General features: G+C 42.4%; 1 protein-coding gene across 1 annotated transcript in view; it reads right to left on the bottom strand.

Annotated features, from left to right (window-relative positions):
• Nucleotides 1-373: 373 nt before the first annotated feature.
• Nucleotides 374-12,465, bottom strand: part of TESPA1 (thymocyte expressed, positive selection associated 1) — a 38,471-nt gene continuing 26,379 nt past the window's right edge. The window contains exons 8-11 of the mRNA XM_028532649.2: nucleotides 12,182-12,390; nucleotides 9,679-10,487; nucleotides 8,474-8,570; nucleotides 374-1,108 (exon numbers count right to left, since the gene is read on the bottom strand). Coding sequence (XP_028388450.1) covers nucleotides 900-1,108; nucleotides 8,474-8,570; nucleotides 9,679-10,487; nucleotides 12,182-12,390 — 1,324 coding nt within the window. The 3' untranslated portion in view covers nucleotides 374-899. The remainder of the gene's footprint in view (nucleotides 1,109-8,473; nucleotides 8,571-9,678; nucleotides 10,488-12,181; nucleotides 12,391-12,465) is intronic.

The raw sequence follows: 12,465 nt of genomic DNA, 5'->3' as shown, positions 1-12,465 counted from the left end.
TCGCTTCAAACTCAGGGTCACCTGGGTATCTGCTTCTATTATTCCTTTTTACTGTTGGTTTCATCCTATAGTCCCATCTCTTGCTATTAATTATTTGTTTATTGAATGGCAGGAATTGTGAACACAAGAAGTAGAGCCCCCTGATTTTGTTATCTTCCTCATGTGAGTGGTCCCCTTTCCTCTGCTAGGCAGGGAAAGTGAAGAGGTTGATTACCTGAAGCAAATTAGGACTATTCGAAGTCAAGATGGGTTTGCCTATTTGAAAGTTTTAATATACCTCTGGTTTGTCATTATCTCAGATTCAAGCCCTAATTGTTGATGAGACATTTTCCATCCAACACAAACCATAACTGTTAGTTCTCTAAAACATGGCAAGATTTTGAAATATTTTTATTTGTATTGTTTTCTGCCAGCAGAAAATACTATAAATTTTTGGCAATGGCCAAGAAGAGGGACTCTGAATCCCACTCATCTCTTTTTCTATAAAGATACAAAATATGAGATAGAGGGAGAAACTGGTTTTAAGGGAGAGGCTTCCAGCATGGAAGGCATTCTGGAATTTGATGGGGAGCACATCAGGATGAGTAGAGGCTCAGAGGAAATCTCACTGCAGGTTGCACTGAGGTTTCAGGGCCTCACGGTGGGATTTGTCCTTCCTCACTTCACCTGAGCTCTTTGAGGGCATTCCAGTAGCAACCCTTGTTTCTCAAACTTCATCTTTAAATCCTTCGAATGTCTTAGGGAGTGTCAAAGCTTGGAGAGAATAAAGTCTTTGCCCAGTTCACCACTGTACTATACAGCACATATTCTGATACCCACACAGTAGGGAAACCAATGTGCAGAGAAATGAAGGGAAGCGCTTAAGGTCTTTTTCTCTGTGCACGCAGTTTGTGACAGTGTCAGGACATAGAGTCCAAGTCTCTCAATGTGGTTGTCTTTCCCGTGAGCCATGCTGCCTTTCTCCTGCTGAGTGCAGGAGCTTGTAGGGCTTGCGAGGAAGAGCTGGATGTAGGAGGCAGCACCGCCTCCTGCGAGAAGGGGTGGGAATTAGGCTCTTCTATGAAACCGCTGCTGTCCGAGCACATGCTGTTGTGGTGGTGGAGAACGCCTGCCCAAGGAAGGAAAAGGAACAGGTCATGCATTTTTTAGACAATTTTTGCGTATTGACATTGGTAGAAACTTTCATATCCTACCTGTGGAAATGTTTTTCACCACTATAAGAAATATTTAAAGTTATTAGCAGCAGCAGCACCATCACCACCAGCGTCATACCACAGGCTTTCTGCTCTTCTCATCAGGAAGCAAGATTTCTGGAAGCATTCACATCTTACTTTTTATGCTTATAAAAGTACATCTATACTCTATTCCTTTTTTAAAATTTTATTATTTATTTATTTTTAGAGAGAGGGGAAGGGAAGGAGAAAGAGAGGAAGAGAAACATCAATGTGTGGTTGCCTCTCATGTTGTCCCCACTAGGGACCTGGCCCGCAACCCAGGCATGTGCCCTGACTGGGAATCAAACCGGCAATCCTTTGGTTCACAGCCCACACCAATCCACTGAGCTACACCAGCCAGGGCTATTCTTATCTTTTGATATATATTGCTGAGCACTGTTGTGGAAAATTGTGAAACCATTGCCAACCCATGTTCTGCACCTTGAGCTGAGCCCCAACATTATTCATAATAGAAACATAACACACATTTCTATTAACACATATTTCTCATCCTTTCTCCATAGTGACTGTCTTTACTATCTTCCTGAAAGCCCCTGCATCTCACACTTTTAGCGATGACACAAACAGAACAACAGAGAAACCAGACAGGCAGCAATTTCTTGTCTTCCTCTTGAAATGACCAATGCAACTGTATTCATACCCACCCTTTTTCCTTTCCTCTGGTCCCAAAAATCTGCAGCTCTAGTTCACGGCTAACTCACCCCAGAGTGCTTTGGATCTCAACTCATTCTAATTCTCCAGTGACCTTGGTTCATCATTCTCCCTTCCCTCCTGAACTGTGGTCTCTCACACCCTATGGTTTCTTTCCCACCAGCAGATATGCGTGCTTTTGGCACAGAGTTAGTTTTGAGTTTCTATTTAGGGGCTATTTTACTACCCTGTAGGGGGAGGGGTTACCTTGAAAATTTATGTTGGATAGAGATGCAGATAATTTCTTTCCAGTGTGATGAGTATTCCAAGAGATTAATTTATGGTGTTGTTGGAAATGAACCAGTTTTGTAGCTGACTGAGCAATTTATTACTTTGTCTGTTTGTAACTAGCTTCTCAAATACTCTTTGGATCAGTTCAAACATATTACTATTAACTTTATTAATTAATAAATAAAATCTTTGAACATGTTTATATTATATTTTCATGAGAGTCATTATTTTGATTTTTGAAAATTGTACTTCAAAATATTTGCCTTCCAACTTGTTACTATTGTATTCTGTTCTTATAAAAGGACATTAATATCCATTTAGTCACCCAAGAAAAAAACCTGGAAATTTTCTTTCTTTTCTTCACCTCTCGCCTCCTAAACATGAATCTGTTGGTTCTAGATTTAGCCACTGTATATATTAAAAATATCAAAATTCCACTCTTCCTCCCCTCCATTCCCAGTACCCTCATCTTATTTCTGGCCATCACATTTCTTCTCAACCTTCTGTGACAGACTCTTGAATGATTCCCCTTCCTGCACCGGCTCCCTAATCTGCCTGTTTATCACACCTCTGCCAGAGTGATCTAAAAGATAAATCTAATCAGATCATTCCTTTGTAAAATTTTAAGTGGCTGCCTATCTTCCTAGACAAAATCAAAATACTTAAAATGACACAGAAAACTTTGTTCATAATTTTATTTCTATTGATCTTTCCTAGTCTTAATTTTGATCTCTCACATATCCTCTTTCTCCCACTAGACACAGGAGTGGTTTCTGAAGACACGATTCTTCCATTCTGCCCTGTCTTTGAACCTGTTATCTCTCGAACTAGGACGTCAGCATCCTGCTTCTTCTTCTATTTCCTTCACTACCCTTACTCTTCTATCCAGATTCACCTGGATATGCCAGCCTCTGGGAAGTTCATTTTTAGGTCCCCATGGCATCTAATGAAATGAAATCAAAGTAATGGTTGAATTTTCTGCCATGTCTTTCACTAAATTATGAGCTACAAGTGTCGTGTGAGGGTTCTTGTTTAATCTGTATAACATCCTCTGTGAGTGTGTAAGAAGGCAAGCAAAGCTCAGAGGGTCAGGGCAACTCCTGTTGCAGAAAGTGAGGCTTGCTCTGACCCCTGGCCACAGGCTGGGCTCCTGCATACTCAGGGAAGCCTGACCTCATGAAAAGGGCCTGGGGTCTGATTCTGAGATTAACCAACTAGTTACATGATCTTGCTAAGTCATTTTCCTTCTCAAATAGTCTATATGATTATAAGACTTACCATGAGATAACATCTATGAAAGTGCTATATATTCACAAGAGGTACTTTCTATCTGCAGGGCTGGGTAAGGGAGTGTGGATGGAGCAGGGCCTCTGCTCTGGATATCTCCAGGAGCAGTGTTTATATTGCTGTCTGCGTGAGTGGTGACCTGCAGTTGCATGGCCTGACAGCCAACAGCCTTGGGTATGGCTTTGGTAATCCACTGAAACATTTGAAATCAATAACTCAGAAAATAAGCATTATGAGATGCAGAGAGAGATTATCCTTCTGCTTTCCACAGTTTAAAGAATAGGACTGTACAGATAAAGGAAGGGCCAAGTGGGGAGTGGGGGTGGGGTGGGGTGAGAAGATACACAGAGGGGAACCAGCAAATACAAATTAAAATTAAGCTTAATTTTCCCTGTTGTGAAAGAGGCTTCATACCCTCTCCCACCTTTTCTTGAAGTGTGTTTCTTTAGAAAACCTGCAAGTTCTTTATTTGAATGCAAATCTTTAAAAAAGGCTCACTGAGCCTCTCACCACCTTTATAAGCCAGAAGTGTCTTTCTCAAAGGAAGCTATGGCTTTGAAATGTAATCATCAAGGACCATAGCACCCCTACCTCCCACTCTTCATGGGAGGGCAGGAGTCAGACTTAGGTGCCTGCTTCTAACTCACAAAACTATCTTCTGCCATAAAGAGGATAAATTTCATTATTCCTTTGGATAAAGGCAATTAGTTAACATGGTCAGCCACCCCGCTTACCAGGTGAATCTAGGATGAACACGCGTGACAAATGGTGTTGTCAAGTCCTCTCACTTGAGGCCCGGTTATTGTTTATTTTGACACGTACGTAATGGGTTGTATTTGCTTGGCTGTATAAGAGGTGAGATTTCTTTCTGTGTTTCCAGGCTTGTTCCTGGATTGCCTGGGATGCACATCATATTCTGGTTTAATGCTTATTTAAAAATAAAACTGTTTTCTTTCTCTTACACCTTTTTAGAGAGGTTTTCTGGTGTGGAAGAAGATTTTGTTTTAAATTATATTTCCCCAGTAGTCACACAACAACCCTGGTAAGATTATAAATGAGGCAGAAAAATAATGGTCACATTCTTAACAGTGTCCTGTCTCCTCCCCCTCTCCCTTTATCTAGCAGTTCCTCTTCAAAATTTATTTTGGTACAAAAATAACTGTCTGGTGCCATCATGTACAGAATGGGAAACAATAAAAACATACTTCATTTGAGTAAATGATTTAATTCTCATAAAATGCTAAGAATAGTGGTGTCTAAAATGTAGTGAGTGCTGTATGTATTTGTTATTGTTAATATTATCATATGGAAAAACCTTACATTGAAGAGCGAGCCTGTAGTTCCCTGGCCCACAGAGGTTCCACCAAGTGCAAGCAGACAGCATTTTGAGTCACCACCTATGGGATTATGTCACACTAGTTTCCTCCTTTATCCTATGCTCTGCACCAGCCTCCCCACCTAACCCTTCCTGTCTCTTCTCTCACTGACACCAAAAGAGCTGACCCTAAAATGAAGCCTTGCGTATTCATATATGATCACTTTGCAAACAGAGCATCTGTTGGCCCCACTACCTCAGAAACAAACAACAGCCTCAGGTGAAAGAAACAAACAACAAAAACTAAAAACCTCCTTGGCTCTGCCTTTGATAAATGTGGTAAAGGTCAAACGGTTCACATTCCAGCAATAGGACACTGATAAAAGGGCTGTGAATTTGAAGTTCATGAGCATGGTACACATGATGAGGGATGAGGAGGGTCATCCTGTCCCAGGAACTTGGAGGAAGAGTAAGACTTCTTCTCTGGTAGAAGAAGTCTACATGATAGAGTGGGAGGGAAGAAAGCTGCTGGCTGGGGACCAGATCGCCTTTTAATAGAAAAGGTGCCCTTGTGCTGATTACAGAAAAGCACTCACTTTATGGAGATGAATTAGAAGAAAAGAAGCAACTCTGTCTGAGAAGATGAAGACCCTTGAGATTTTTGGTGGTAAGCTCCACAGAGCCGGATTTGAACCCATGGTCACCCCTCTAAGGGGGTGTCTTGTGTGTTGTGAGGACTGTGCAGGCTGGACACAGAGGCTGCTTGGGTGTTCCTGCCAGTTCTTATCTACACTCGCACCCCGCTGTGCCTGAGAATCAGTAGTAGGTTGACTTTTGGGACTTGATACAGAAATCCTGGGAGATAATTCACCTTTCGGAGATAGTTACAGACACTGGAAGAGGCAGATTGGGGCTGTTTTTCAGTAGGTCTGAGGGACTGCCCCACTTGTCTCTGCCTTTGATGGTGGTCAGTGAATTCCACTCCCCCACCATTTCTCTCACAGTCTTTAATCTTAGCAGTACTGAGCTGTTTTCATAGCTATCCCCCACTTCTTATGAGCTCTTAAAGAATGACAGAGGAGTGGGCTGAGAGAGATAATTCCTGGCTTTGTGAGAAGATGATTAAACAAACTTACAGAGAATTGGAAAGATTTGAGAACTGCTGTGATCCCCGTATCAGCCAAAGACTGTGTCTGTGAAGAAGAGATCTCTCATTCTTCTAGAGAGGCATAAAAGGAAAATCTACGAAATCACCGGAGACACTAAGTGCATTTAATGTCTAAAGTTACAGTGTTTTATTGAATCTTATAAGCCATCATTTGTAAGACATAATTATTTCATATTCCACTAAGGAGGTCCAAAAATTAGACACTTAAATTGGCTGACAATGCCAATTAATATTTATTCTATTTGAGAGATTAACTTGTGGAAAAATATACGCCTTAGAATATGTTAAATACAGCATTTCTAACTGCTATCTCTCTTGCTGTAATGAAATTACATTGCCAAGGCATAAAATGAAATCTAGTAACTTATTTGAAATATATAACTTCTAGAAATACCCCCCGCCCCTTGCCCCAGCATAACCATCTAGTTTCTGCACCCTCCTGCTTGGCTGGACATCTTGGTATTTTCTTGTGCAAGACTGACATCTGCTGGACAAATAACACTTGAGCAAAGCTTTGTACAGGTGTCCGGTGCTATCTGTGGTTTGGCTTTCTACCGGTTCAGTTACTCATGGTAACAGCCGCCCAAAATATTAAGTGAACAATTCAGGAAATAAACAATTCATAAGTTTTAAACTGTACGCTGTTCTGAATAGCGTGCTGAACTGTCTCACTGTCCTGCCCCATCCCGCCCTGGGTGTGGAATCATTCCTCAGACCCGAGTCTCTGCACTTTAAACGGTCTGGGTCCATCAGTCACTTAGTCGCGGTCTCAGTTATCAGAGTGACTGTCAGGGAATCCCAGAGCTTGTCTTCAGGTCACCCCTACTTTACTTAAGAACGCCACATTCCCATAACTTTCATTACAGTATATTGTTATAATTGTTCTATTTTATTATCTGTTGTTGTTACCCTCTTACTGTGCCTGATTTATAAGTTGAACTTTATCATAGGTATGTATTATCAGGAAAAGCACAGTATGTATAGGGTTTGGTGGCAGCTGTGGGTTCAGGCACCCCATGTGGGTCTTAGAACATAGCCTATCCCCAGCGTGTGTGTGTGTGTGTGTGTGTGAGTGTGTGTGTGTATCATTCTCCTATTTTGTAGGACAAAACTCAAGTGATTTCTGCAAGGACTAGTATGAGGTATGTCATTTGGCTCCATATCTTAAACCTTTCCACCACACATAACATAAGCCTGCCTTCTGATGTTTGCCCCTGTTGTGAATGAGTAACTGTATACACACAGTCTGTGTACTTGGAGGTGAAGGTAATGGGTCAGAGAGAAACAGGAGCCATTAGGGCTCTACAACCACAGAGAATTAGAATGGAACGAATTAGAATTGTAAAGATCTTTGTGACTTTGGACTAGTAACACTGAAACTGTGGAGTAGTAACCAAAAACCTATTGTGTTAGGAGGTGCAGTGACTGGTACTAAGACATGCAAAACAAAGGGAACTACAAGCCAGATGAATCTTGACTCATTTGCTTAATTCAAGAAAGGTTTCACTTTCTACTATCTTGAAAAAATCATCCCTGGTGCCATCTTCTTGGTGGCTTCAGGATACAGGCAATAAAAACTACAGGAGATTAATTTTCTTTTAGCTTAAATAATAAATCTTTAGCCAAAATGTTCAAAGGTTTGGGGGATACTCCTGAAAGAGTTAATATGCAAAACTCACATCAAGAGGAAAGACATTGTAGCAGCACTAACTACCCGCATGCGATTCATTGTCTTTTGAGGAGGGGAAGGGGAGCTACATACATCCAACCCTCATTGCAGAAAGGAACTCAGAGCCTAAACAGACGAAGCTATGAGATACACTGAGGAGTCTCCCCTGAGTCTTATGACATGAGCTGATTAGAAAGTAGCAAGAAAAGTAATAAGTGCTGGCCTATAAATCTCCATGGTTGGTCCCTACCTGTTACAAAACGTCTTTAACAATGCTCCTCAAACTTCAATGTGCAAAAGAAATCACTACGAATCTTGATACAATGGTGATTCATCAGGTCTGGGGTAGCAGCTGGGGTCCCCAATTTCTAACAAAATCCCAAGTGATGGTCATGCTGCTGGCCTACAGGACACATTTGGAATATTAAGGTTATACAGAGTGTCCCCTGGAATGGCAGTCCTCAGACTGTGCATCAGCCCAGCAGCATCAGCATTACTTGGGAACTTGCTAGAAATGCAAATTGTCAGGCCCTGTCTAGATGCATTTAATTAGAAACTCTGGGAGTTGGGGCCCAGCCATCTATGGTTTAACAAGTTCTCCAAATGATTCTGATGCTAACATCTGAGAACCACTGCTTCAGAGAAGTATTTATCCAGCCATAATAGAGTTACCCTAGGAGCTTAAAAACAAGATATCAGCCACTGGTTTTCATGCCAACTCAATTAAATTGGAATTTTAGGATGTGGGACCCTTGATTGTGAGTATTTAAGAAAAAAAATTCCCCGGTGATTACAATGTGCAGGCAGGTTTGAGAACCATTGCCAGAGAATGAGAGAGAGAGAGAGAGAGAGAGAGAGAGAGAGAGAGAGAGACTTACTTCTTGAGTCTTTGTCAGCAAAAGTCTGGTAGAGGTGAGGGAGTCTGGGTCTGCCGGCCCAATGTGTCTCCTCCTCCTCCTCACTGTTGCTTTGCACCTGTAACCAAGATCCCAGCAGAACCAGTCAGAGCCACTGGTGGGGAAAGGTGCAGGGTGGCAGGCAGCTGTGGGGGAGGGAAGCTGAGTGTACTTGAGGGTATTCTCCTGTGGCAGGAACCCAGCAGCGAGGAAGGCAGGAACTGAGGTGCAGCTCTACATTCAGTGAGAGGTGACACACGTGCAAATGATGTTTTGAATCCTAACAGCTTCTCTTTGTGGCAAAGACTTGAGAGCTTTTCCAAGACACCCTTGCACTTGGTGGCAGTACTGTAGACCCAGGCAAGAGGACTCCTGAGTTTTCCAGAGTCCACGGGATAAAGAGTTAGCGGACCTAGAGGATGTGCTCACCTGGATCTTATGCTACCCCTTCTAGACTGTGCGCTGATCACCCAGGATCCCAAATGTGCTGCTCATATGGCTCCAAGCCTGCTTCAGTGAACTGCACTGGTTTTGCCTGGTATCTGTTCTCTCAAGGGTTGTCTTCTCTAGTAGTATATGCACTCTTGGGCCTGAGTGATGACCATGAATTTGTGTGGTAGGGGGCATGAGGCATTTGGATATGCAGGCTGGGCTGTCCACACACTTGTGTAGGAAATCCCTGATGGTTCAGGATAGATCTTGGCATGAGAAGAGGAGAGAGGCCAGGGGCTGGGGAGTGGCTCTGCCCACACTGCCATGTTCTAGTGCACAAGTCCTAAGAGTCTTCTAGATTTGAACCTGGTCTTGCAGGTCTTTATGGTTACATATTTGTCAAGGTAGAAGAGAAGCTACTTTGTTTATAATAATAGTGTTGAGGTTATTGTATAACTGATCTCTACTCTCGTGTGGATCCCACAAATGATAGGGGTAAGGGTGCTTGATGAGAAACTTCAAGAAGATCAGATCAGATGAGGAATTAGAAAAGGAGTTTTGGAAACCTAGATGCTTTTAAGAAACCAGACCTATGTCTTTTTCTCCTTTTATATTAACCCACTCCTGAGGGTTTCTGAATATAATTCAAGAATTGGTACATCTGATGAGGAAAGAGAGTCAGGATTCCCTTTACCCAAGGGCAAAAATTTAGAACCTTTCTCTGCCAGACTCTCCCTCACCTCCACCCCACTCACCTCCTCCAAGTCAAAAGTGTCCCACAGCTGCTGGGTCAGAGACCGGCGCAGTTCTGGTCTCGCTTGGCTTTGCTTCCATTTCTGCTGGATGATGGACAGGTCCAATGATTTAACCTTTCTGCCTGTGGGATTCTTCTGAAACAGGCTCTTTCTCACTCTGCTCTTCCTTTTCCAGAAAGTCTCATCCTTGGCCAGATGGGCTTCCTTATTGGTGGCCTGTAGACCCCACAGCTCTCTCTTGACCCATGCAGGGTCTGTGCTCCACTGCACACCTACTCTGGGTAACAGATGTGTGCAACAGGGTGTCTTGGGGTTAGAATGCAGAGTTTGTGATGGTGCAGACACTGTGGACACTCCCTGCTGTGTAATCCCTTTAGGGCAGAAGACACACGAACAAGAAGAAGTAGGCAGTACTGTACCATTGATGCAGGGTGCAGGACCTTCCTGTGAGCCTGGCTCAAACTCAGAGTCTTGCTGGAGAACCAGCTTGTCTCCTCTCACTCTGTCCATCACTTCCCACACCACTTGGTCCAAACTGTTCCTTAGAGGGGTATTCTCGGGTGGTGATAGCCGAACTCGGGGGCTTGTGTACAGGCACATTTTGGAGATGGCTTTCCGCAGGCGCTCTCTTGGTGAGTGAGGTTCAGATTCTGGAGCCAGAATCTTGATGGATGGCACATCAGTTGGGTTGCAATTCCAGAACATGTGGGATGGTGTGAATTTCTGGACAGGTGTCTTGGACACATAGGAGTAGAGACAGAAGAAGGCATCGGCGGTGACGGCCAGTGTTTGCACCTGCTTAAACCTGCCTGGGTACAAGGGTTGAAGGTGAGTCTGGCGGCTTAATCAGCAGATTAGTCCTTGAATTTCTCCTTTCAATAGCCTTCCTAAACTTAACATTGAGAAGGAAGGCACCAATTTCTCCCATTTAGATTTCTGATACCCAGGATCCCCTTCCTTGACTTTCTTGATTTCTTTTTTTATTTTTATTACATTTATTGGGGTGACATTGGTTAATAAAATTACATAGGCTTCAGGTGTACAGTTCTATTATATACCATCTGTATATTGTACTGTGTGCTTACCACCCAGAGTTAAGTGTCCTTCCACTTTCTTGATTTCTTGACTTCCCATCCCAAGTACGTTTTTTACTTTAAGTCCAGAAATTAATTCTATATGGATTGGAAACATTTCTCTATCCTGAGTTAGCATATCTTTTTGCTGTTAGTATATTCCTAAAAATGGCCTCCATCACTCACTGTGTTTGCTTTAGATGACAAACATGATAAAAAACAACACAACATTATTTTCTTAGTAACAAAACTTTAGGGTTATAGATGGCTTCTTGATAGCAACAAATTTGAGGGATAGGGATGACCAGGCAATGGACTGGATTAGAGAAATTTAGATGGAATCCATCCTTTCTCTTAGACCTTTGCTTCCCAAAGCGTGGTTGGCAGTGCAGTAGCATCAGCATGTCATGGCACCTTGTTATGAATGCAGAATCTCAGACTATACCCCAAGCATTTTAATGACATCCTTGGATAATTCATGTGCACACCGCTGTTTGAAAAGTTATGTGATCAACCATATCTTTTAAACTGTAACCTTCCTGAAGGCAAGAATCATATTCTCCTTGTCTAGCTATTGTTATTACAGAATTTGACACCTAATTATGTAGCTGACACATACAACAAATTCAACAAATTATCCTCAAGTGAGTGTGACAAGAATCACCTAAGGGGTGAATATACTCCAACTCAAAATCCTTGTTTCAGCAGGTGGCACTCAGAAGGCTGGCTTTACCAAGGTTTTAAGATGAATCTGATACAAAGAATAGGAAACAACACTATTGGAAACACCATTATGTTTTGGGTGTAGCAGAATAGAATTTGAAATGTATTCTAACATATAAAATCAAATAGAGTCTTTTATACCTCATCAAGGTAGAGAAGCTCCCTCATATCTTTTCTTAGAATTAAATCAGTACAACTGAAATTATTGTTGCCCTAGATGTGGTCTAAGGATTATGCACAAGAATCATCTGTGTGCTTGTTTAAATTTAAACTGATATCCCTGGGCCCCTCTTTTTCTGGAGGAAAAACCTATAAATGTGAATGCTTTGTAAACTCCTTGTGCAATTTAACATATTGAACCTTGAGAACCACTGTCTTAAATGGAAATGATTTTAATGCAATGGCTATAAATAGGAGCATTCAATAATCCCGCCTGAGAAGTAAAAAAATGGGATGAGATATAAAGATGTTATTCTGCATCGAGATGACCTATAAAAAGCAATGATGATGTGAGGTCTCTTGAAGACTATTTCAAAAGAGAGAAGCAAGTGTCAAAGTTCACCTTCACTGAAGACAACATAAGAGAAAATAGACACACGAGACCAAGGATCAAGTGAAGCTAATCGAGAGAAAGTAGGATTTGAATCCACTGATCCCTGTCTGGAGCCTTGGGGAGAAGCAGAGCATGGATCTGTGGGAACACTCACTGGCCAGCATGAGGCAAGGGTCCTCCATCTCGATCCTCTGCACCTGAGCCTTCAGGAAGAGCTGGAAATCAATGCCTCTGGCCTGGGACGGGTTGGTGAAAAATCGAGCAGGAATCCGAGAAGTGTCTTTGTGGTCTTCTTGGCCAAAGCCCAGACTGAAGAGGACATCTTCTGCATCTTCTTGCACCTTGTCCAGAATCTCAGAGATGCTAAAAAGAGGGAGTTTGGGTAAGAAGGGGCAATTTTGAGGCACAGGGTAATCCAGGGTGTCTTTGACTTTTCGA

Source organism: Phyllostomus discolor, chromosome 2 (genome assembly GCF_004126475.2).
Source record: "Phyllostomus discolor isolate MPI-MPIP mPhyDis1 chromosome 2, mPhyDis1.pri.v3, whole genome shotgun sequence".
In the NCBI taxonomy this organism is placed as follows: domain Eukaryota; kingdom Metazoa; phylum Chordata; class Mammalia; order Chiroptera; family Phyllostomidae; genus Phyllostomus; species Phyllostomus discolor.
Note: the sequence above shows the minus strand (reverse complement) of the source record. Positions and strands in the feature narration are given on the sequence as shown.